The sequence below is a fragment of the Copadichromis virginalis genome, linkage group LG16, assembly GCF_057382275.1.
Source record: "Copadichromis virginalis isolate Kocher_CV1m ecotype Utaka linkage group LG16, C_Virginalis_male_GT1.1, whole genome shotgun sequence".
Taxonomy (NCBI): Eukaryota; Metazoa; Chordata; class Actinopteri; order Cichliformes; family Cichlidae; genus Copadichromis; species Copadichromis virginalis.
In genome coordinates, this window is record NC_140633.1 from 13,857,066 (window position 1) to 13,882,527 (window position 25,462).

Consider the following 25,462-nt stretch of genomic DNA (forward strand, 5'->3'; position numbering starts at 1 on the left):
ATATAACAAGTAATTAATGATCTAATTAACTTTAACGCATTAACAGTATAAACCTTTTTTTTTTACTGAGGATTTCAGCGGGCACCCAATCCTTGATATATTCTGAGCTCTTTTCAGAGACTTTATAAACCCTGTCTGCACGTATTTATCTTGTCAATCCAACTTTTCTTAAGCTCCTGTCTCCTACAGTTTTCAGCCAGATGACACAGTGAGTGAACAGTGAGTGAACAGTGACACCTGCTGGTCAAAGTGTGAATAACTAAGAAAACATCTACAGCTGTGTGTTTACGTTCTGGGGTCCATACAGAGCATTGAGGTGGACGATCATGTTTTCAGCGGGGCTATTGCCACCTCATGTCCCTCTGGATGCACCCCTATCCAATCCCCAAAAACTCAGTTTGACACACAGAAAAGCAACAGTGTTGAGAAACCATGAGATTGAAATGCTTGGCACTTTTGCTTGAGAAAAAAACAAAGTAATTGAAAGAGTTAATACTTTGTGATTATTTCTTTTTTCTGAATCTTGTCAACATCTTTGTATACTTTGAATTTAACCTGCAGGGATGGTTGTAAAACTCACAGGGATGCACACACATCTAACAGAAACGAACCGTTTTATTCTCAAACTGTTTTTACATGAGCAATAAAATACAACACTATGTCAACAATTGGATCGGTGAGTGTGTGTGTATGTGTCAGTAACATGATCAATACACAGTGTCCCAAAGTTTTACTTCATAGAGTAAATAGAAACAATGGAGACAATTATAAACCAAACATAAACAAGGCAGAAGTGTTCAGTACATTCAGCACAGCAGGTAACAGTCGGTCCCAGTGTTCCAGCTGTAGCTTCTATAAAGGAGTGTTGACCGATTGATCATCTTGCTGGGCCAATCAAATTCACTTCTGTCTCTACCTGACCAATCAGGTGGCTCATCTTCCTCACAGTACCGCCCGCTTCCATCACAGCTCATCCTACAACATACAAACGTGTCAGACTCCAGTTCAGCGGCTGGGTTGATTTGTGCTTGAAGTTAACCGGCACTTACCTTTGGCTTATTGTGTAACCGTGGCAACAGCTGTTGTAGCCGCTGTCTGACGGTGTCAGCGATCACGTTAGCGTCTCGGCTATTGATATGCTCCCCACTCTGTTCATGCTGTCAGAACACACACATACACACACATTATAATCTTTTCCACTATTAAGTCAATCCATAACTGATTCTTTCCCATCAAATCTGATGATGAAGGCTGTGCTTTTTGCTTTTCTTTTGTTTTATAAAAGTAAACTGAGCTCTTTTTTTGGTGATGAATATAAAACATTAGATTATAAACCTTGCTTTTACTTTTTTTTAAATGGTATTTGATGGACAAAATGTTAGAATGGGGAAAAATCAGGAGTTGATTCCTAATTAACAAAAATATTTGGGAGAAGACAGATTCACCAAAACAAAATAAAAACAAACATAAAATACTGAAGCATGGAGAAAAACATGGCAAGCAACACAACTTTTACAAAATAAAAAGAGGCTACAGCCATGAAGTCTAATCCTAGAACATTCTTACTCTGAAGTGACAGTGCTAGTCACGGTGTGTGTGTGTGTGTGTGTGTGTGTGTGTGTGTGTGTGTGTGTGCTTACCCTCTTTTTTCCCAGGTATGGGTACAATCTGACAGTTGGGTAGGCGGTGATACCAGCTAACTGACAGGTCTGATAATGAGCCTGACAGTCAACCTTCCCTGCCCGGACCTCGCCTTTAAGCATCTGTCAATCGCACACACACAAAAAGCATGACTGCAGGACTCTTGACTACAAGAAAACCATACTTTTAAGAAACTCTTAATTTGTGCTTCGTCCCACAGTCTGTTGGAGAAGTTTACTTTCGGTTTGTCTCATCAGTCACTGCAGAAAAAAAGCAACAAGATTCATGCAGAGAAGCAAAGTTTTCACACCCGAGCTAGGACCTCAAACTCCGGGGCAAAGTGTTGACAGGGTCCGCACCAGGGGGCATAAAAGTCCAGGACCCAGTGATCCCGACCTGACAGAACCAGAGATCTGAAGGTCTCTGGAGTAAGGTCCACAGAGGCTCTGGGTAAAAAACTGTACACACAAGAGAATAACTCAACTATTAACACTGTACACGTCCCATTTCATTGGTTCTTTTACTGCAGAAAGAAAGAAAAACCCTAAAGAAATACAGAAAGACAAGAAAAGGCAACTTGCATCTCACCTCAGTGCCCATGTTCTCAGTGAATGGGCATCTCTGTGCCAACCATTATAACTCCTACAGAGACAGGCAGGCGAAAAGGAAATCAGTAATCAATAATCTAAGTAAAAAGAAGATGTAAGAATGTAAAACAAATAATTCTGATCATCTGAGATGTTGTGATGAAACTCATATCCATATTCTCATCTCCTGGGAATATTCATTTCCCGACATCTGAGCATGTAAAGTGAGTTACATACGTATAGCGATCTGGCTGCCGGCTGTTTCCAGGGTACAGGCGGATTTCTGGGTATGCTCTCACACTCTGGCTCTGACAGAACGACTGAAAGCGCTGACAGTCGACCGAACCGACCAGGATCTGACCTGAAAGCAGCTGGATGGAAACCAAGACGGCGTCAGGTTAGAGGCTGCTCTCTCCTTCTGCTAGCTGAGTCCTGACCCTCTGTTTTCATCTGCTGATTTCTGTCACTTGCTTTAGGCTCATAAACAAAATCCCAATGTTCCTGGTTTTCTTCACAAATTCACTGTTTTGTGGAGTTGTGCAGATTCAGTCATAGGTATTAATTTTAAAACTGACATCTAAACTGAATTTCTTTCCTTTAAGGTTCATATATTTTTGGACCAGGGCACAATTTGGCTATTTTAACTGTTTAATAAATCGCATTCAAGCTTATGTTATACAATAAATATGGGTTTAAAGGAAAGAATCTCAGCTCAGTTTTTAGAAATATGCCATTAACTGTCAAGGACAGGTCATGCTGCAGAAACAAATCTATCAAAGAGAGAGCAGGAAAATTATGAATGGCAAATTGAGACCTTTGTACATTCTGAAAACAAAATACAAAAAGTGTCTACTAAGGTTCATCTAAAGCATACAACAGCAGAACAAGCTGGAGGCCGTGTCATGGCTCGAGCTTCCAGTGGCTCAGGGTTACTGAAGTTTACTGATCAGGTGACAGTAGAGTGAAGCAGCTAGATGACCTTTAAAGTTTATACAGCTCTCCTTCTTGTGTTCTTTCATTTTGTGTCTATGGTCTATATATGGCACATGTAAAGTGAGTTATACCCGGCCCATGCGTCTCCATTCAGGCATCAGAGCCTGACAGGGACCACACCAGGGAGCGTAGAAATCTACCGCCCAGATCTGTCCTTCATCTCGACCTGCAGCAGAGAAACAGACCACTGTGTTAGACTTTAACTTTAATAATCCGGCCTCTATGGTGCTTTAAACTGAAAGATGGGAATGGGTAGTTTTCATAAAACAGCAATTGCAGCTGTCAAGTTCTTTTACAACAGTGCTGTTCAAAGTCTTTGCAACTAGCCCTTTGTGCAAGAAGCAGTTTATTGTCACGGCCGTGGTTCAGGGGGTTAGGAAGCTCATCTTGTAACCGGAAGGCTGCCGGTTCAATCCCCAGCTCTGTCTGTCTTGGTCGTTGTGTCCTTGGGCAAGACACTTCACCTACCGCCTACTGGTGATGGCCAGAGGGGCCGATGGTGCGGCAGTCTTGCTTCTGTCAGCCTGCCCCAGTGGTTTGCCTCCACCAGTGTGTGAATGTGAGAGTGAATGAATAGTGGAATTGTAAACCACTTTGAGGGTCTCGAAAAGCGCTATATAAATGCAATCCATTATTATTGTCAGGAGCAGGTTTTACCTTTAATTTTCTCTGTGAAGCTTGAAGGATCCAAAATCAGGACCGATGGATTAACCAGGTCCTGCAGAGATAGAAAGAAGCCCTTTGTGATCTCACTGTCTTTTAAATACTCCACTTTGAGACCAAAGGCAACCAAAGGAAAACAGCAATGAAAAAAAATTATACTATGCATCAAATGTTATTTTGTAATAATATTGACAGTGGTGATGAGCCCTTTAGCTGCAATGATTCACTGAGTAATAAAAAAAAATTGATCATAAAAAAATTCTCAACACAAACTTTGCTTCGATGCTTTGGTTAATGCACGGCTCTGTATTGCACTGATGTGTTAAACGATGTAAACGTGAGCGCTTAACACAGGTGTGACTAAAACAAACCTTCAGAATAAATGTGTTTAGGAGCAGCGTGTGAATAAAAAGTCGGACAACATTCAGCCCACTCAGGCCTCAGTTTTAAACAAAAACACTGATAACACAACAGCAGCAATGATGATGATGCTGGCAGTTTAACGTGGACCCGGAGTCTGTTTACACACCACAAAGAGCAAAGAGACGGAGCCGTTACTGAGACATTGAGCTCAGGTAGAATGAAAGAAAAATGTTTCTAGTGACGTAAACAGCAGGGCTGTTCCTGTGATCACCAATGGTAAAAGGCATTAATCTTTAGTGGGGGAAAGCGAGCGGGAGTCCTTCATCAAAACACCCGATCATCAAACTCTGACGTAAAGAAAAGCAAAGTTTGTAGCTGCTCCGTCCACCGCTGTTTGTTTTACACAGAAAAATCTGCAGTAAATCTCCAGAAGTTGTATTAAAATGTTCAGATGACCCGTTAACTTCGTCCGAACCCGTGTTCAGCTCTCTGAAGGCTGACAGCAGCCGTCCTATTTTAGATGGAAACAATACCTGCAGTAAACAGGGATCAGTCTAAAGGGGGACATGGGGTGTAAAAAACCATATAAACGTCAAGTGCTTTCATAAAACATTTCAGATTAAAGTGAAATAATATAAAATATTGTATCAATTAAATTGCACTAATATTTAAATATATAAAAATAAAAGCTTTTTTTCACAAGCCAATAAAAATGTGTTTAATATATATATATTTGCATTTAAGAAAGCGTTTTCTTAAAAAAAAATGAAATTAATATGGTATGCAAATACAGCTAAAGGGTTTAGCTGGGTTTCTTCTTTTACATGCAGTGAAACTTTAAAATATTGCAATTTCCAAAATGGAAACCAATGAGCAGTTCATTCTGAAAGACCTGTAATCTCTTTTGAGTTTTTATTATTGCTCATAAATGAAACTCAAGTATTTCTTATCCGATTACTTGATTAGATTACTGATTCATTTGAAAAAGATTACTCATTACAGCTGGAGCTGTAAATTTCTTAAAGGTACATTTTGACCAAACGGTGTACAGATGACAAAAATCCAGGCAAAGAGGAGCCATTTCAGTTGTATTTGATGTAGTACCTGTATAAACTCCAGGATGCCATCAGCTGAATGATGGCCTTCATATTCATGCACAGAAGAACCATTAAAGATCACTGTGGTGGGATAAGCCTGAATATTATACTGAAAAAAGAGAAAAGTAAATTACTAATTGGTCGGCACATTTTAGCCTTAAGCTTAAAAATCAACAATATACACGGATGTGTGTGCTTACTCTAGAACAGAGGTTGTGATGGATGGTACAGTCCAAAGTGCCAAACTTCATCTGCCCAGCTAGCTGGATTGAAGCTTTTCGCAGTTCCGGCAGTAAAGCTCGACACGGGGGGCACCACTGCAAGCAAGAGCCAAATGTTTGTGAGGTTAATAAGTAGCAACGACAATTCTTACCCAATGTTCAAATCTGAGCTACCAAGGATTTAGGCTGTCGGTGGTCGTTATCACGTCAGTAGTTTGGTTTTTAACTAGTGCTATTTACAAACTTCAGTTTTCACAAAGTGGTAATAGATTAAAACTGATTTTAACTCCCATTTTCTCACTTTTGGTTTTTAATGTTTTTACTACGGTTGACAAAGCTTGATTAATTAGCCCTTGTTCACACAGCGTTCTCAGTGTTTCAGGGTCTTTCTTGCCTCTTACAAGCTCACAATGCTCCCAACAAAGTGGTCCATATCTGCCTCGGAGTTAGTGACTGTTTGTGTTGTAGGTGTAGCACCACCACCAGCCCTGAAGTTAAACAAGGACTCTGACTGGCTGCATCATCAGTGCCAAAAACATTTGGCGCAACCAGCAGATTACTCTTGTGCTACGTTTGGTCCCTTAGCTCATAGCTCAGTCACACTAGAATAAAGATAGTATTAAACTGTCAAACCCTGCAATTATAAAATAAATAAAAAATAACAGTGATTGCATTGAATATTGTTTGCAACTGAAGAATGCACAAATAGCTCGCCTGGTGGGAGACGTGTCTCCAAACGATCCCAGTCCAGCTCAGACTGGATGCAGTCACGTGAAGCTACATCAGGGTCAAAAGCTATTTCAAAGTGAAATTCTGATATTTTTTATATTTAAAAAATAAAAAAATACAATTTTTTTCTTTAATAATTATTTTATTTTAAATAATTTATTTGTTTTCATTAACTTCTTTTTTTGGGTTTCAAATTTATTTTTTTTCACTTTCAGACTCTTGATCCTGATTTTGTGTTGTGACAGATTTCCAAAGCTTTGCAAATAACTCCGTCTAAAAGACAATGCAATCAATGTGAGTCAATCTGGACTGATAAGAGTAACTTGCCTCATCGATTGGCTTTTATCAATGTTTTACAGTCAATTGTCACATTATCACAGCTGTGTGTAACTTCTCAATCGCATTCAGCCAAATATAACATAAATATCAACGCTTAGAAGAAAGAGAACAGTATGGATATATTTTTCAATTTATTTACTGGTTGTTCCAAAGTGGTTTACACTTTGTATTTTAGTCACTGAAGCAACTTTAGGTTTAGTCTACTATAATCTCGTAATATTTAATCAACTAAAACTAAAAGATTTAGATGCAACAACTACAAACTCTTTTGTAGTGAATCAAATGTAAATAAATAAATAAGGGAAGAGTTTGTTGTTCACTTTTGAGGTCACAGCTTAATAAATCATTTTAACCACTAAAATAACCACCTACTTGAAAATCTGCCACCAAAAGATAAAGCACAACATCATAATTGTGATTAAAGTAGTCAAATACAAACCGGAGCGAAGAAGTCGACGAGCCACGGCTCCTTTCTGTCTGAAGGAAAGTTGTCCGGCCCCAGAGTGGTGACAAAAGCTCGAACGCTGTCCCTCGCAAAACCCACAATATTGTACAACACATCTTTGCCTACACAAAACACACGAGTTAATGCAGATGAGCAAACCTTCTCTGAACGGATTAACTTAATAAGCCATTGTTCAACCAACCTTAGCAAACTGGCTCCTCAAATAATAACATGAGCCCTTTTTTGGAACTCCTCTATCCTTGTAACCTTGTAACAAACTGCTAGTTGGACAAGACGTACATGTCCTCCTCAAACATGCAGAGATATTCAAACTAATTTAAACAAATAAAATGCAAGTGGAGAGCAACATGTATGGGCTCAAAATGTGGTCATAAATATTTTGTACTTGTAAATCGGTTTTGTACTTGTAAAAAAGATTTGTATGTGTAAAAAAGATTTGTGTGTGGACTTAGCCAAAAAAAACCCTGAAAGTTACAACTACGAATTTTGACCCTATTTTTCTTCCTTTAAGCTGATTGGTCAATGTCATGTCAATCACAAATTAAACAATCCAGTCAGAGAACAGATGGGTTTGGCTGTCGGAGGGGCACTTTTTTGAACTGCAGGTCCTTGAAGGGTAATCTCTATATAAATATCCGATAGCAGTTAGGTCCCCTAACTTTCAGCAGCTGTTGAAAGGATAAAGTTGTGGTATGTCAGTGGTTAGAAATACCATTATTACTTTAGGATTAGTTTAGCACAAAGTCAGGGCTGACCCAGGACCATTGCTGTGAGTCACAGTGCGCAGCATAAAAGTCCTTTCACATCGGACGCAGGATGTGCTGCTAATGCTAATTGCTAACTAAAAGCAAAGGATCCAGAATTTGTTGCTGGCTGCTGGGCTCTGTGGGTTTTTGCAGCAGCTCTACCTGTACTAGATGCACCTGCTCCTTGTCTTTTCTATCTCTGACTTTATGTCCTCTACAAGAGTTTCTGGTTTTTTTGCTAGTTCTTCAAATGTTCAATAAAAACATGTATGCTAATTCATAACGAAGAAAGCTTTGTAATGAAGACTGTCATTTCCAAAACACTGCCCCCCCTGCGTCCGCAGCGCTGTTGAAAAGGCTGTGGAAGTCCCTGTATTAAACACGTAGTCCTGTGACACAAAAATCACCAAACTCGGACGACCACAGACTGTTTTCCTTCGTGGTGATGAAGGAAAACGCTGGGTTGGCATGTAAAAGGGCATTTATTCCCTTCAAAGACCTGCAGTTCAAAAAAAGCGCCCCTCCGACAGCCAAACCCATCTGTTCTCTGATTGGATTGTTACATTTGTGATTGACATGACATTCACCAATCAGATGAAAGGAAGAAAAATAGGGTCAAAATTCGTAGTTGTAACTTTCAGGGGTTTTTTTGGCTAAGTCCACACACAAATCTTTTTTACGCACGCACAAATCTTTTTTACGCACGCACAAATCTTTTTTACGCACGCACAAATCTTTTTTACACACGCACAAATCTTTTTTACACACGCACAAATCTTTTTTACACACGCACAAATCTTTTTTACACACACACAAATCTTTTTTACACACACACAAATCTTTTTTACGCACACACAAATCTTTTTTACACACGCACAAATCTTTTTTACACACGCACAAATCTTTTTTACGCACGCACAAATCTTTTTTACGCACGCACAAATCTTTTTTACGCACGCACAAATCTTTTTTACACACACACAAATCTTTTTTACACACACACAAATCTTTTTTACGCATGCACAAATTTTTTTTTACACATACAAATCTTTTTAACAAGTACAAAATATTTATGACCACATTTTGAGCCCAGTACAATGCAAATGTAGTACTGACCATGGTGGATCTCAAAGTCGTGGATTCCCAGTCCTTTAAAGACAGCCATACAGGGTTTATGAATGTAAAGAGACTGACACAGCTCTGAGTCCGCTATACAGTCCACTCTGCCAACCTGGAAGGACAAACAGTCAGTCAGACAGGCAGGCAGACAGATACATGCAGAGACACGCACAGACAGTCAGATAGACAGATACCTGTATGTGGTCATTTCGGAGGAAAGCTTGTAGCTTCTTGTACTCGTTGGAGGCAGAGTTTTTGTTACCAAATGTAAAACTGATTAACCAGCGATGATGGGCCAATTTACTCTGGACGAAACAAGTTACACTGCATCAGAACAATTTTACATTGTACTTCTGTATTATATTGAATTGCGCTGTAATACAATACAAGTAATTGTATTATGCACAGGTGGACTGTGCATCTGGAGTCAGAATACCTGGAAACTGTCGCTGGTGAGAAGTTCCAAATCAGGTAGATGGTTGATGACCTGATTATAAATTTCTTTACTGTCCAGAGTATTCAGCCACTGAAACACATACACATAGAGTCAGTATTCCAGTACTATACACAGTATTAGCACAGACAGTAGTGTGTTCTTCGTCTTACAAGTACACTGTCTGGTTTATTCAAAGCACTTCCAGGTGGGAATAAAGCAGTTGCTCCACTGGTCACCTGAAACACAACAGAAAGATTAGCCAAGCAGGCGATACTGCTGGAAATAACTAAATCAGTCTAAAGTCAGTTCTAAGCAGAGCACTATGTGTTGACAAAATATCATCCTCCCTCCTGGCTGTAGCTCAGGGGGTATTGCAGGTCATCTACTAATTTACTAATTGGAAGGTTTGGTTTGTTCCCTAGTTGCTCCAGTCTGCATGTCAAACTATTCTTGGGTAAAATACTGAACACCACGTTGTTGTCTCATTGGAGTGTGAATGTGTGGAAAAAAGGGTGAACGAGGCATGCTGTATAAAGTGCTTTGGGTGCTGAGGTAAAGTAGAAAAGCACTATGTAGAAACCATTTACCCCCATCTTTGCAGATGATACTCCCACTTACATTGTATATAAACCCAACTACACAGATATCTCATGCAAGTACCATTACTATAGTACTTCTGACCCTTACCTGGAAACTTGCACAGATCTGTTCATCTGCTGTGCAGTCCATCCATCCCACCTTAACCAGACCATCCTACATTCAGACACAAACACTTAGCAGTTATAAAGAGATCAAACAGGCGCTGTAGTATTTATTACAACACATACATCAGCATCACAGCTACTAATAAACTTGTCATGATAGAACTACAAATAAAAGTTAGATTTTTTTAAAAGATTTTTAACATTACACAATGTACGTTACAAATGAAACATAACTTGAGGATAGTGAGCTACCTTTATAGGATTCAATCAAATTGCCTAGACGACACTAACTGTCATAGGTCTGTCGGTCACACACAGACATCATTTACAAGGCTGTTCCTCGCAGCTATTAGATTGGAATGACAAGCTGGAAATCCAAAGTACGTCCTCACTTCAAAAGGTTAGAGGACAAATGCATGAAGATGACACACAACCCCTCAGAGAAAACATTTGCCTGTCATTCATCAGCCCCAAATAAAGCTTATCATTTGAAAAATATAAAGAGCCACACAGCAACACTGTGGTTAGACACACGGTCTCTTTGGTGACACATTCACATAAGTAGAATTTAGCATTTAAGCCTTTTTTTTGTCTTTGTCTTTCATGTAGGACAGTGTTAACATTATTAGTGACATATATCCTCAAGGCCCTTTCACATAGGACGCGACATGCGCTGCGCTGACCGCTAACTAGAGCGAAGGACCCAAATTTTGTGCTGTGCTGACCGTTGTGCTCTGCCTGTACATCTTTTTTTTGCAGCCGTTTTACGTGTAGTAAGATGCCCCTGCTCCTTGTCATTTCAAAATCTCTCTCTCTGACTTTTCTCTCTTCTCAAGTACTTTAGAGGAAAAAAATGACCTCTTCAAGTGTTTGAAAATTTCTAAATCCATCCAGGGCCAATTTAACCAATCCCATAAAACACACCTGCTGTGTGTCTGTGATATCACATCTCTAAAGCAGTTTTGTTCTGTTCTTCACACAGCTTCAAATGACATAAAATCTGAATGATCGTTAGAAGCAGAGCATGTGGTCTGCACCAGGCCTTATAATTTGACTAGATTCTCTCTATGCCTGATTTACTGTCCTCCTTATCTGCTCCGTGCAGCTTGAAGCAACTTCCATAAAAAATATTTTATGTAAGTGATGTGGCGCACAAAGCAGATTCAGGGATTCTTCTGAATCACACTGCAGTGTGTCTGGTGGGATTTAAGCATTTCTCTGAGTGGGTATTTCAGGTGTAAGAGTCATGGGTGTGGGAGACTGAAAACCAAAGCTGCGTGCCCCTCCCTGCATGGCTTTATAAAATGCTCTACTGGCTCAAATCTTTAAAGTGAATTCATTTATTCAGCAGACACAGCATGTCTCTGTGATAAACAGCTGTAAAAACATTACTGCTGTTGTCTCACCAACATTCCTGCCAGCTTCTGTCTCGTTCTTGGCTCCAGGCAATCTGAAAAAGAGACAAACACCATTTATTTTAAACAACAAGCTTGATAACACCAGTACACTCTGTGTGTCCACGTATCAGAGCACATGGTTATGTAGACTGATTTGTGACACATCTGCCTGTCTTTTCATAAAGAGTCTTGTATGTGTGTGTATGTGTGTGTTAGCATGCAAAAAAAAAGCTGACTGTGCACATGTGTTACCTCCACTGTCAGAGCAGAAGGTGATCAGCCAGCCAAGCCCTGAGGAGAACGCGCTCTCTATCTCGCTGAACACGTTACCTGGAAAAAAAAACATTAGTACGTATAGGATGAGGAATAAACTCGAACAACAGAAAAACTCTCCACAGACTGTATTTCACTGAAAGTTTAGCCAGACTGCTCGCTAACACAAAGTTAGCTCATCTCAGTGTGGTCGCGGGTTGTAGTTCACCTTGCCAGAGCTGAGTGATGGTTGTAGTGATGAACTGCATGGAGAAGCGAACCAGGTTGTCTCTATTGCGCTCCCCATTGAATTTCTCTGGTCTCTACAGAAATGCAAAGAATTGATAAGAAATTATAAGAAACAAAACATGGAACATGTTAAATAAAGCTTTCAAACAGTGAGCGCAAACTTTTATGTCTGGGTTTTACTTTGTGAATGTGTGAATGCACAAACTCATCAGCGGAAAAGTGACATTACAATGCACCAACTAAACATGTGCCTCAAGCAGCAAACATCAAAGAGGTTTAACAGAAATAACCACTCGGCTGTCGGGTCTCCATCTGTCTGTCTCCGCATCCACAACAGAGTGCAATCAAAGCTATACACGGTTCTCCAACAGCATCAGTAGTTGAAGTAAATGTACCCTTGAATGAGAACGTACTCACTGATTTTCCTTAACATGCACTTTTTGCTTAGTGTAAACAAACAAAGGAGGCAAAGGATAAATAAGCTGTTTGCCTATCATAGGAAAAGTTCAATTATGGACTAACACTGGTAACTGTATACAACTGGTTTCAAGCTTTTGTCATTACTTTGATGAGTCTGTTAAACTCATTTATCGACGTTCGATTGAAACTTTTACTTGGTGCCTGCTCAGGTTTGTAGTGTTCAGGTGCTTGAGCTAACTCAGTATGTGCATGTACTACATTCATTTTTCAAAGTTGAGCTATATCCATTTTTGCTACAAAAAGCAGCAAACACACCTGTCCTGATCTGTATATGTACAGACTGGGGTAGCTGTTGATGCCCTTCCTCCTGCAGAGATGATTGTTGTCTCCACAGTTCACCGCTCCAATCCTGATCACACCATCCATCTCCTTGGCAAAATCCCTCCACTGTGACATGCAAAGGTCAAAGCAAACAGACACGTACATATTTTAGTAACTCACTCTGTCTGACACAGAGTCTAACTCTGTCTATGTGATTATTATCAAGTTACAACTTGAGCAAGAAACTAACAAAACCAGGAATGTTTTTCTAACAGATGCATATATAACACAGAAGAAAACAAAATCATAAAAGGGTGCAAGACTGAGGATGTGTGTTTAGTGTGTTTCTTGTGTAGTGTTACCGTCGGAGCCAGCTGGTGACAGTGGGAACATCGTGGGAAATAGAAGTTGATGAACCAGATTTCTCCAGAGTTCACTGCTGCTTCTGAAGCAGACACACAGACACGTCAGTCACTACCTGTTTACGCTCTTGTTTCTCACACGGTGTTTGTGTCGTGGTGCCTTTGAAATCCTTTTACTGTTGCTCCCACTGATAAGAGTGGGGTAAAACTACAGTTTGGAGAAAGCTGCACAGCTGTTCTGCTTTATGCTAAGGTCTGAAGACTTACAGGAAAAAAGGTTTACGGCACATATATACACACACAAAAAAAACAGACAGCAAATAGCAGTTACTCTGGAGTTGGACCAGCCATTCCCAAACTTCAAAGTTTGAATTGTACCCTGCAGCTCACCCAAAACTAAAATCAAACAAGAAAACCATTAAACATTCCCTTTGTGTTTTCAATTTGATTTGCTGCTGACAGGTTTACTTCCAGATTAGGCTCTTTGTGTCTGATGACAAGATATGAAATAAGTTCAGGATAAAAAACATTTTAGAACCAATCCAGCATGCAAGACAAACAACTGAGAGCCTCTTCACTCATGAGCAGAGAATTTGAAATCAGAAGAAGACAAAGACATCCGTCATGAAAGAATGGAACCTGATGTCTATGTGACAGTGGGTAGGACTATTACAATTACAATGTGTGGAACCGCACATAGTAATTACAAGTGTATAAATGTGCGTCTGGGATGTCAAACATAAGACTGAGGGGCGAGAACTACAGATTAGATTTTGGACTTTGTACTGTGTTTTGTCTTTCAGACAAAATAATTTTTCTTCAGTCCTCTCAGACTGCTCATTGTGGATAACTAAATGTGAACATTTGAGAATGTGCTAAAATGTTTTTATACAAGAACAAACAAACAGTTTGTTTGTTTGGTGGGTTGATTGGTTGTTTGGGGCCATTGCACTGTTTTTCTGTTCCAGCACAATTAAGATTAGCTCAGGCTCTGTATGACAATGAACTAAAATGTGTTTGACACCTCTGAAGTTAATTATGCAATGTATGATGTCTGTCATTAAACAAGAACAACAAGATTTCAAAAGCCAATCAAAATAAATTTGAGAAATCTTTAAATTTACATAGTTCTTACGTGTTGGCTTTTTCTGAAAGGAAAACATCAAACAATCGAAAAAGGATGAAGGTTTTTCTCATTTGTACACTAAAGCAAAAACAGAATATGTTTTATATCTTACCAAAGTCTCCACTGTCCAGCGTGATGATCTCCAAATCATCGTCATATATACCTGGACAGAAAGACGAACTTAAATACTGAACAACTCTTTGTTCACAGCAGAGCTAGCTATTCTTTTCTTTTTACAATATCCTCATAAAACGATTTCTATACAAACAATTGTAAAAACATTCAAGTGTTGTAACATCCCATTGGTTACTTACCAAAGTCATATCTGTAGTAGTTCCAGCTCTCATAGCGTCCGCCCTGCTGCTCGTCCAGTCCTTTTTCTCCATATTTATCATATTTCTTTCTCAGGTCTTCATCCTTCAGAACTTCATAGGCACGATTGACCTGCAGGAACTTCTCGTGGGCTGAGGGGTCACCCTGAAATAGTCGATAAGCATCAGTTTTGTCAGGGTTTCATAGAGACGCGACAGATTTCAGAGAATTACTGTGTCATTTTTTTGTGTTTCTGGATTGTGGTTTGTCCGTGTAACTCACAGGGTTTTTGTCAGGGTGCATGGTGAGCGCCAGCTGCTTAAAGGCCCGTCGTATCTCTTTGGTCGTCGCTTCCCTGCTGACTCCCAGCAATTCATAGTAGTCCTGGCCCTCTGCCCAAACTGCCACCAAAAGGACGGTGAGGAGCATCGGCAGCACCATAAGCCAGATGGACCGAGGGTGTTGGGCCCTTAAGGCAACCCTGTGCGCCATCGGGAATGTTCCTTCAATGAGTCAACAAGCAGCCGCAACTAAAGGAACTGGGGCAGAAAGACACAAAGATCAGTTCTAAATACCCTGTCCACCCAACCCTGTAGCCATTACCATCCCCTTGCCTCACTAATATCACAGTAAGTGAGGCAAACAGCTTCTTTCCACAGCAAGAAAAAAAAACAAATACAGTCACTACAGGAGAGCCAGCATGTCACCTTAGGAGTGTCGTTTACATATGTGGCCTGTTTGGATTGGCTTAAAGGATGGAAGCATTATCTCTACTTTTATATGGCCTCAGGCTTTGGAAGGACAAGTGGTCTGCAGATAAAAGAAAGAGGAGCATTTTTTTACACCGTTGTCTTTTGCATTGCAGTTTCCTGCACCTTGAACTATTCAAACAGTTGCTTTGATATCCGCAGATTTCTTCCCTGTTTTCAGGGTCACTCCAGGAGGATCGCCTATTTTTATGGTACAACAGTTTTCCTCGAGAAAAATGAACATACTACAACATATTTAATTTTACATCTTACACAAACAAAAATTTAAATGAAAGCTGCATCTGCTTCCACGAAGCTGCCTTTTAATTAAATGGTAATTACATTTGATAAACGGTAGCTTTCAAAGTAAAAGCCTCTATTTCTCTATTCTTGATCAGAAACAGAGCATCCATGTAGATTTGGGAACTGTTTACGAGATTAAGGGAGAAATAAATAGCAATAATAGCACTTAGATATTTTAATCAAAATTCCAGAAGATTCTGAAAAACAAGCCTAGTGAAAAATATTTTTCTTGATACAGTAGACGAAGCCAAAAAGGCGATACATCAAAGTACATGCATTGTTAACACGCCTGTGGTTATTCCTGTTACAACTTGCTCAGCTAACTAGCTCGTTAGCTTCACTGCGACACGGAGCTGTTTGCTGTCTTATTGGTGAAGCAAAAGCCAATATTCATGTAATATTTAGCAGACATTTCAATATTAATTTTAATGCGTCGGCTTTGTTACCTTTAAAGAGTCCCAACTTCCAAAAGTCTGGAGATGAAGATCCGCATCAGCGTCCGGCTCGGACCCGGCATCAAGTTGCACACAACAGCCCAAGCTGCTTCCGCTTACTGTGCTTCACAATAAAGGTCGTGCAGCTAAACGGTACACTCTGAGTCTCACACAGACAAAACTAAAACTTTATGTATGTTCAGAAAGCCACTCGTTAATCTAATTTCATTGTGTTATTCTGTTTATGATGGCCTGTTCCCAGTGTTGGGAAGGTTACTTTTAAAATGTATTCCATTACAGATTACAGAATACATGCCCCAAAATGTATTCTGTAACGTATTCCGTTACGTTACTCAATGAGAGTAACGTATTCTGAATACTTTGGATTACTTAATATATTATCATGCTTTTTACAACTACGTGAATGCACTATTGCTGTGATTTATGAAGGGCTCCGAACCCTAGTAAAGGGACCTCTGACTAATACCTCGGGTCTGTGTCGGGCTCGTAGCCAAAAACTAGCTTTACTTTGTTGTGTGGGTCAACTTTGCTAGCGAGAGACAGAGAGAGGCGTTGAAAGGCTGCTCCAACGGAACTTATTGTTTCGGAGGAAAACACGAACACAGCCTACAGTCGAGTCTTAATAGCTTACTTACAACTGGGCTCGTCAGGCACTCTTCTTGGCTGCAGTGGTTATTATTATATTTACATGCTTCCAGCTCCTGTTTTTGCTCGATGACAACTCGTACTTTTCCACTCGCCTTTTTCTCCCTCCTCGCGCTCACAGACCCATAACGTGTATGGCAGTCCATTCTCCCTGCAGCACGGACTACACTGCCCATGAGGCTACATTCTTTAGAGTAGCATTCTGCCTATTAGCTTAGCACAACAACAACAACAACAAAAAGCCACTCTCTCACCCAGGAAACACTCAGAGAAAGAGCGTCACCCTGTAACCATGGCAACCGTAACGCTGCCACCTGGAACAACAGAACGTAGCTGTCAAACAAAACCCAAACAGTCCTGACCCGCGACAATATGAAACAGGAAAATACCGCCGTGTAATCCATTTATCTCAACAAAGTAACTGTATTCTGAATACCACCTTTTTAAACGGTAACTGTAACGGAATACAGTTACTCATATTTTGTATTTTAAATACGTAACGGCGGTACATGTATTCCGTTACTCCCCAACACTGCCTGTTCCACCCACCAGCTAGCGTTATAATTTTATTTTGATAACAGAACTCTAGCTACCGGATACTTCTTGGTTTTCTGTAGAATAAGTGACAAATATTTAACAGTATTTGCCACATATTGATGACGTTCACGCAAATGGTGTGTTCGTTCGTCGGTGGATGTGCGATCCCAATGCTTCCAATTGGAATTTCAGTGTCCGGAAAAGAATTATGAGATAAAAATTTCTTATGCATAATTAAAATAAAGTAACCAAATGGGGGAAATATATAATATTCAATTAAAAAACGTTGATTTAATTACTAGATCAATGCATTTTAGTTATTCTTGAACTTTTGGTTAATTGATCAGCAATCCAACCTTCTAATATTTCACAACATATTTGTTTTCTAGCATTCCTTGTGTTTATTACACTATATGTAAACGACCTGTAAGGATTGTTTTGTTTGTTCTTTCTACTAGTGCTTTTCTTTTCATGGATTTTTCGTGGATGCAATTACTCCATCAGTCAGTACAGGTCCCAAAGAGGTTATTAATGTGATGCTAAAATGCTGATGTTTAAATGAAGCTATTAAAAAGTTCATTTACGTTAGACTTTTCAGGTACTTAGGTTGTAGTGATTTCATTAAAAATCCTCGTTTGGCCAAACCAAGGGGTTAATAATGCTACAAAAATCTTATTTTTAAAGCAGTTCCCTTAAGAACTGGCCACACTGGATCATCTTTGTTTGTTTATCATTCAACACTGATTCCCCGTCAAATAGCAGATTGTATCACAGGAATAAAGTCTGTAGTGGTCAAGAGTTTTCTCCTGTGACTATGTACAGAAACACCCTTTTTCCACAGAGCTTGGTTGCCAGGTTTTCCCTCGTTTAATGTGACTGGGTCAGATTTTACCCAGAATGTGAAACATCTAAAATAGGAATTACAACTGGAGCACTTACAGCATGAAGCAAAAGAAAAAAGTGTAGTACAGTCTATAGTATATAGATTTTATTGAGTCCCTTAAATGTTTTCGGTTAAGCCAAAAATAAACAGATTGAAGAATCATTAAAAACAGATCCCTAGTATGCCTGTTGATAAAAAAAAATTAAGTGTAAGAAAATAAAAGCCCTCAGATATTTTCTTTTCTTTGTACGTTCATTTCATTCATTAGAAAAATACAAAGGAACGACGTTACGCAGGGCCATTGAACGCGTCATCACATTGACGCTTTCTAAATTCGCCGGAAGTAAGCTGTAGTACTTCCAGTTTAGCGTCAGCCTTTTCCCAGTGCCTCTGAACTCCAGAAACACCCCGTGGCGGACTGAAAGAGTAGATTTTAAATCGGTCAGCTGTAACAGTTTAGGTCCTTAAAAGCAACACTGACTCCTAGTCGCGTTTACGGTGCAGTAACAGTGAGATATTGTGACACATCATTTAGCTTTGTTAGCCGCGTTAGCCGGCTGCCATCCTTTTTTCCGAGCGTCACTTCCTACTTTTGAAAATCGCGGCCAGAAAGGAAAGAAACAGAGATGGAGTTACAAGGTAAGGAAAACTTTTAGAAATGTTAATCCGTTGCGTTCTGATTGATGGTATTAGCTATTCGGCATTTATGGCTTTATTAGGCAAGCATGTCATATGTCATCTGTCAACTCTGTGTTGGGGCAGCGGTGCTAATTTTCTTGCTTTAGAAGAAGGTAGAAGGTAAAGCACTACAAAAAAGCCCATGTGTCGACCACAAGTGGCTGTATTTTAGTATTTCTTTATATAGATAGATAGATGAATACTTTAATCATTAGTTAAGATTTTTATAAATTGCGGATGTCCTAAGACAAGAGAATAAGTTTATAAAAAAAATATGCTCATGGCTCACAATAAAGTTCACACCATGAGAACATTCGTTTTTTCAGTAACTAAGATTCCTCTACACAGAGCATCATTCAAATAAATATACACCAATTTGCGTTCATCTCCAGATTTAACATTGATAATAAACACCTAGATTTGGGGCATTTGTTCCCACTTGTCAGAGTGAAGACATGCTGTCAGAAGCTTCATAATAATATACTAGCATCTAAGCTCTAAAGCTGTATTTCTATTAATGGCTGTTTTGGACCGTCTGTCATTAAATTATCCCTGTCTCTCAGTGGGTTCAGAGCCGATGACCTTGGGCTCTCCTACCTCTCCTAAGCCAACCTCTGGGGCTCAGTTTCTGCCCGGTTTCCTGATGGGTGACCTGCCAGCTCCAGCAAGCCCACAGCCTCGCTCTTTTAGCCTGGCCTCACCACTTGCGGATAGCACAAGCACACTTCGAGGTGAGTGGAAGAAGAGACATACCTGATTGTTGTCTAAAGCTTATATTTTAGATTATTTAGATTAATTAGTGACTCATATTCATACTTAACTTATTTTAAATGGAGGAGGAGGAGGTGGTGGTGGAGGTTCTGCCATGCAGCCTGTTGTCCCCACACCCAAAGACAAGAGTGGAGCCCCACCTGTTCGCAGTATCCATGACGACCTGGTTACTGTAGCGACACCTCTTGCTGCACACAGACAGGTGGGTAAGCATGCACGGTAAAGTGAGTTAAACCGCCTATTTTCACATGAAAGCTGCCACCTCCTGGTTTTGTAACCAAGACAATAGCAGGGATAGCAGGGGGGGTTGGAGAGGGAGACTGAATTAAGAAATGCAAATGGGTGAAGGCTCTGCCATCAGACGCTCCCCAATGAACCCCGACCCCAGGTCAGACACAGTCACCTTGTGTCCAGTGACACAAGTGCCATTCTTCTTCACAGAGGTGTCTTTTGAATCACATTTAGTTAAGCACCTAACCCCGGACTAGTTTGGGACAGAACTCCTGGGATCTTTCACAAACAGCAACGCCTCTACCTTCAGTAAGGTGGTGAAACATGGAGGCCTTATAGCATTTCATGGTGACTTAATTTCTGTACATCATCATGCATGGTCAATATAATTTTCATATGTTCACAGATGTTCAGGAATAGATACAGGTGGTTGAATGGCACACAATTGATTCCTGAGCAGGTGCATGATGAAAGTAAACATAAAGTAGGCAAACCAAAAAAACCCCAGCGTGACAAGGCTCATTACAGGCCAGATGACTGGCTAGTGCTTGTGTTTGATGAAAGTTCACGGTGACATGTGAAAAAGGCTTTTTAAAAACATGTTCCTCTGTCTGATTAACTCTCTACAGTCGTTCCCAGTCATGCAGTCTCCTCTGTCAGCACGTCAGGCCTCCACTCCAGGAACAGGTACACACTGACACTGCTGACTACTCTGTTCGTAGTGACTTGACAACAACTTCTAACAGTAATGCTCGTGTTATGCGTCGCAATGGCTAGAAGTCATCAAGGATAATTTTTTTTGTAGAAACATTTAATAACAGTGGCTTCCTGAGAGTACTTTAAAAAAATGTAAATAAATAAAAAGAGCAGCTGGTGACAGAAGTCATTGTAGCTAGTGAAGTGAGGGATTAGCCGGCTAAGTCAACAATCAAACTTTGACGGGAGCAGAAATATGAAGTTGGTTAGACTAATTATTACTGTCACTTGTAGCACTGGTTCACTGCTCAGTTATGGAGTGACAGATCTATATCCAGAGCAGCCCAAAATCCTCTCACTCATCATGCTTTTGCCCTTAGTGGAATTCCTGGTGGTACTTTTATCTAGACAGTTGATGGTCAGTGGCATTGCAAAAGCATATTCGGTTTTATAAAGGGAAGCAGAGTGTTGGTTGTAGCACTAATTAGAAAATGTTACTCTTTTCTTACTTTTTGACTAGCCTAGATTTAGATTGCATTTTGATCACAGTGACACTAAGGGGAAATGGTGGTATGAGACTGTGGCACAACCATAATTATTGCGACAGTGTGCAACAAATATGAGGCCATGTTTTCTTTAGGCTGGTTGCTTCAAAGACGGGTGGCAGGGCTGGGATGTTTCGCAGTCAGTTGCTGGCTTCAAAGCAACTTTGTTGCATCGAGATGGCAAAACGGATGAAGTCTGTCTGTGATCATTTTTTCTGTGTTAATAGACAAGACAAATAGTGACGTGGCTGCTGGATGTTGATAAGACTGCAAAACAGACACTTTGCAACTTTTCTTTTATGTGGGAATATAACTAGAACGTGATTTTAACTCGCTAGACAGCCACGTTTAGTATTTTTCCTCTCTATCTTCTAGTTTACAAGGTTTCCATCCTACTTTCATTCTACTGTTACTGAACCATTAGGAGAATTGGTAGCTAGTAGCTTACCTGCATTCTTTCATTGTTTGTTGCTGTAAAACCTGATAACACTTGCAGCTGCAGATACTGACACATCAGTGCACAAAGCTTTGTTTGTGTTGGCACTGAAAAGGTTTATTCTTTTGCTCACAGTGGGGTTTATGGGGATTAACTGGGTAACATATCTGTCCCGACAGGCATGCAGCAGATGTGTCTGTCACCAGCTCAGGTGGACCCCTTCTACACTCAGGGAGAGTCTTTGTCATCTGACGACCAGCTGGACCAGACCTGGGTCACAGTGTTTGGGTATTTATGCTCACACTTCATCACACTTCAGTTTAAATGCACTCTGTGTACATTAAGGGTATGTCTGTGTGTTTTAGCTTCCCTCCAGCCTCGGCTTCCTACATCCTGCTCCAGTTCGCTCAATACGGAAACATCCTCAAACACACGGTGAGACACTCGCACATCATTATCAGACTGCAGGATATTTGTGTCTGATCAAACGGGCACTATATCATATAGTGTTTGCATATTAACTATATACCGTTAATATGCAAACAAGTAAAGATGAGCTGTGTTCCAGTAGTAAAAACAAATACTAAAACAGAGTTAAAGGTGTAGTGAAAATCAAGAATGGGAACTCTTCATGGGATTTTATCCCAGTCCTCCTGGAAAAGAATTGTGATAAAATACACCTAAGAAATCCACCCAATACATAGGAACAAAAACTCTGTTACGTAATATAATCAGCTACTTCTCCGGTCAGTCCATCGTCCCATGGATGAAATTGCTGTAGTGGCTCGAGAATGACCTGCCTGTCCCTCCGGATCGCAGCAGACCTCCAGAGCAGAACAAGGTCACCATCACTAGCTGCAGAGCAGCAGGCTACATGACTGCAGGGCACAGTACATAAGAGAGAGAGCAGAATAACATGTTTGCTTCCTGACATTTCTGGTGTTTAACTGAATCCATTATACCTGCTAGCAGTGAAATACAGTTAAGTCCATAAGTATATGGACGGTGACACTTTTTTATCGTTTTGCATCTGAATACAGTCACAGAGGACTTTAAATCAAACAGTCGAGATGGGACCAAAATGCATGGTCACATCTTGTGGACCTAACTGTATTTTCAGTGCCAGTGACTGCAGCACAGGCCCCAACTACCAACCAACACTTGTTGAGCTAAAAACATCTGTTTCAATGACGTCAGTCCACAGGACATGTTTCCAAAATGCAGCACGCCTCTGGATGTTTATTTCTAAACGTTAGGCATTCAAATTCATGCTGAGGATGCAGGAAAGGTTTCCTACTGAGCATCGTTGAAGGTCATGCCTGAATCTTTTTAAGTCACTGCGGTTTTTCTTGACCTCTTGGCCACCACAGGCCCTGATGGCTGCCATTTCCTACAGACGGATGAAACGTCTATCAAAAACATTTTATGACTGCTGGTTTTGCATCGCTTCCTAATGACTTTCCTAGTATTGGCTCTGAACAAGCACCAACAGACTAAATGAAGTCTGACATTGTAGCAGAAAGTTTCTGATGGTTCAGATCTTTCAGTTGTTGAGATCTTTCAAAGTTGAGTCAGTGACCAAAGTGTAAAAGTTGTTTGTTACCGGTGAGAGTTGATCCACATAAATCTTACAAATCATCTGTGAAATGATTGCACCTGTTTACAATCACAGTATTGGTATTTGGAAATCAGGTGCAATGAGTGAGTCTGACTGTGAAACCACACACTGTTTAAAACTGCTTCATTGTTGGCTTCACTTTTCAGACCTGGAAGCTGCATCTGTCTCTTATGCTGTCTGTGGTCCAGAGCGGACAGTCAGTGTATTTGAACACCTTGAAATCAGAGCACAGACAGGCTGTTGGAGCCCTGAGTCAGTGTTGGATGGTGTTTGTGATTTAGAGCCCAGCTCTAGTCGCAGCCCAACCAGAGAAGCAACTGGAGTTTGAGGTGTATTGCTGTGAACTAAGTTAACCTATTGATGACGTGTTGACAGATGGCGTCTCCTGGTAACTGGATGCACCTTCAGTATCAGTCCAGACTTCAGGCCAGGAAAGCACTGTCCAAAGATGGAAAGGTGTTCGGTGACTCCATCATGGTGGGAGTCAAACCCTGCATAGACAAGGTTGGGTTCCTGCTGCTCCTGTCTGATCTTCTCTCTGAGCTGTGATCGATTGTCCACACTAAGTTAAACTGAGTTTGAAGGAGCAATGAAGTTCGTTTATCTGTCTCTCAGAGCGTGATGGACAGCACTGAGGCTGTCTCTACTCCTGTCTCCTCCTCCTTCTCCGCGCTCCCTACCACCCCTCGCTCTGCAATCAGACCACTCAGCGCCACCTACAGGAACTCAGGCAGTGACTACCAGGTGAACTGTTACCCAAGAGTTTAGTCTGGTCAACTTTAAGAGTTGAGATCTTGTTTTTCTTCGACTATAAATGCATGTGTGTCTGTGTTTAGGTGGTAGCAGACAAACAGACACCCAGGAAGGATGACAGCTTTGTTTCCAAGGCGATGGAGTACATGTTTGGCTGGTGACGCTGCAAAAAAGGATGCCTGCAGTTTCAGGAGAGAGAGGGCAAGTGGTGGGAAGAGAGATGAACTGATTCACTACACTGCGTGTGTTGTGTGCGTGTGTGTGTGCGTGTTGTGTGTGTGTGTGTGTGTGTGTGTGTGTGTGTGTGTGTGTGTGTGTGTGTGTGTGTGTGTGTGTGTGTGTGTGTGTGTGTGTGTGTGTGTGTGTGTGTGTGTGTGTGTGTGTGTGTGTGTGTGTGTGTGTGTGTGTGTGTGTGTGTGTGCTAAAATGTAGGATCTTTTCTTGCTGTCTTCTTTTATAATCAGTGTTTCAATGTTTTTTAATCTTTGTCTCAATAAAAATGTTTTTGTTTTTTTTAACTCATTGAAATCGTTTTCATTCAGAGATGTTCTTCCAGCAGCCAAGGAGTGGGCTGTTCACCACAGTCACATTGTCAAGTAGATAAGGATTTTTGGCTGTATTAAACGGTATGAAGGATGTGGCCATCATTGTATCACCTGCTGTATGATGAAGACCTGTTATGACAAACAAGGGGTCGATATCACACACACGTATTGTCACTGTTCCTATTTATGTTCCTTTTTAATCTGAAACTAGTGATTGAGCTGTTACAACTAGAAGTCTGCAGGCAGTTAAAAAGAATCCAGTTTTAAGATACATCTATGCTGTCTCCCCTTTTCAGATCTGCCAGGTATATTTATCTTATGCCATCTGTGGACAAGCATAGCAAAAAAAGGAAGTGTTCAGAGCAGTCTGAATCGAAGCTTTAGGCTCACAGTGATTACATCTACACACACTGATCACCATTATTTAAAACTTTTGCCATATTTGAGCAGAAAATATATTTTTTAAAAACCCATAATAGATTAACACATCTTCCAATTGTTGCCAGAATGCATTCAAGAAAACTCACTTCTCTAATTAGGATATTTAATGTCCACTTTGCTAAAGTGCATAGCAAAAACTGCAGACATTGGGAAACTGTCGTCAGGCTTCTCTGCAGTGCCCCCTGGTGTCTGGAGATTAATCATTACAGTTTGTTTACATGGCAAACTTGTACTGTAACATCTGCGTCATGCCAGCAAAAATTATCAGCAAAAAAAAAAGCTCCAAATATGTTAAAGTAAAAGTTTAGCTGTGTTATTCTTTTCAAGCAACTGTGCAGCAATACTAAGTAAGACTTCATAGTTAATCTAAGGAGCTGGAAAGAAAAGTGTCTGGACTTCTTTAAGTTGCTTGAAGACGTTTCACCTCTCATCCGAGAAGCTTCTTCAGTTCTACGGTCAAATGGTGGAGAGTCCCAGATTTAAACCCGGTGGGAGTTTCCCCCCAAAGAGGGACAAAAGGACCCCCTGATGATCCTCTACCTAATCACATGAGCCAAGGTGTGAAAACGGGTGTGGGTCACAATCAGCCAGGGTTTCGAGTAAAACCTGGCCTTCATAGTTACATAGAAAGAT

The 25,462-nt window shown here is 40.5% G+C and overlaps 2 protein-coding genes across 4 annotated transcripts; one reads left to right on the forward strand and one right to left on the reverse strand.

Annotated features, from left to right (window-relative positions):
* Positions 1–597: 597 nt before the first annotated feature.
* Positions 598–16,957, reverse strand: dnajc10 (DnaJ (Hsp40) homolog, subfamily C, member 10). Of its 2 annotated transcripts, XM_085435442.1 has the most exons (26): positions 16,686–16,957; positions 16,042–16,148; positions 14,826–15,082; positions 14,546–14,708; positions 14,344–14,394; positions 13,106–13,188; positions 12,738–12,869; positions 11,983–12,076; positions 11,754–11,831; positions 11,511–11,554; positions 10,088–10,153; positions 9,571–9,636; positions 9,401–9,490; positions 9,159–9,269; positions 8,962–9,076; positions 7,073–7,200; positions 5,545–5,661; positions 5,352–5,453; positions 3,879–3,939; positions 3,293–3,387; positions 2,466–2,599; positions 2,230–2,283; positions 1,952–2,099; positions 1,641–1,763; positions 1,050–1,157; positions 598–975 (listed from the first exon to the last, which is right to left on the reverse strand). In XM_085435442.1, the coding sequence occupies exons 3-26, from the start codon at positions 15,033–15,035 to the stop codon at positions 964–966; spliced, it is 2,385 nt and encodes a 794-aa protein (XP_085291568.1). In that variant the 5' UTR covers positions 15,036–15,082; positions 16,042–16,148; positions 16,686–16,957; the 3' UTR covers positions 598–963. The 2 variants fall into 2 exon arrangements, with proteins under 2 accessions (XP_085291568.1, XP_085291567.1); XM_085435441.1 differs by having other exon boundaries at positions 16,042–16,957.
* Positions 16,958–18,431: 1,474 nt separating this feature from the next.
* On the forward strand, positions 18,432–24,116 carry nup35 (nucleoporin 35). Of its 2 annotated transcripts, none has more exons than XM_085435444.1 (9): positions 18,432–18,754; positions 19,357–19,524; positions 19,633–19,766; positions 20,425–20,482; positions 21,652–21,760; positions 21,838–21,907; positions 23,466–23,594; positions 23,706–23,834; positions 23,927–24,116. In XM_085435444.1, the coding sequence occupies exons 1-9, from the start codon at positions 18,742–18,744 to the stop codon at positions 24,002–24,004; spliced, it is 888 nt and encodes a 295-aa protein (XP_085291570.1). In that variant the 5' UTR covers positions 18,432–18,741; the 3' UTR covers positions 24,005–24,116. The 2 variants fall into 2 exon arrangements, with proteins under 2 accessions (XP_085291570.1, XP_085291569.1); XM_085435443.1 differs by having other exon boundaries at positions 18,433–18,754; positions 19,630–19,766.
* Positions 24,117–25,462: the final 1,346 nt, after the last annotated feature.

Coding starts and splice junctions, on each gene's coding strand:
- nup35 (XM_085435443.1), top strand. Junction 19,525..19,629: donor TAGCACAAGCACACTTCGAG/GTGAGTGGAAGA, acceptor TTTTAAATGGAG/GAGGAGGAGGTGGTGGTGGA. Junction 23,835..23,926: donor ACTCAGGCAGTGACTACCAG/GTGAACTGTTAC, acceptor GTCTGTGTTTAG/GTGGTAGCAGACAAACAGAC.
- dnajc10 (XM_085435442.1), bottom strand. CDS start 15,035: ATGGCGCACAGGGTTGCCTTAAGGGCCCAACACCCTCGGTCCATCTGG. Junction 13,189..14,343: donor GCTGGACAGTGGAGACTTTG/GTAAGATATAAA, acceptor TGTCTGCTTCAG/AAGCAGCAGTGAACTCTGGA. Junction 3,388..3,878: donor CTTCACAGAGAAAATTAAAG/GTAAAACCTGCT, acceptor TCTCTGCTGCAG/GTCGAGATGAAGGACAGATC.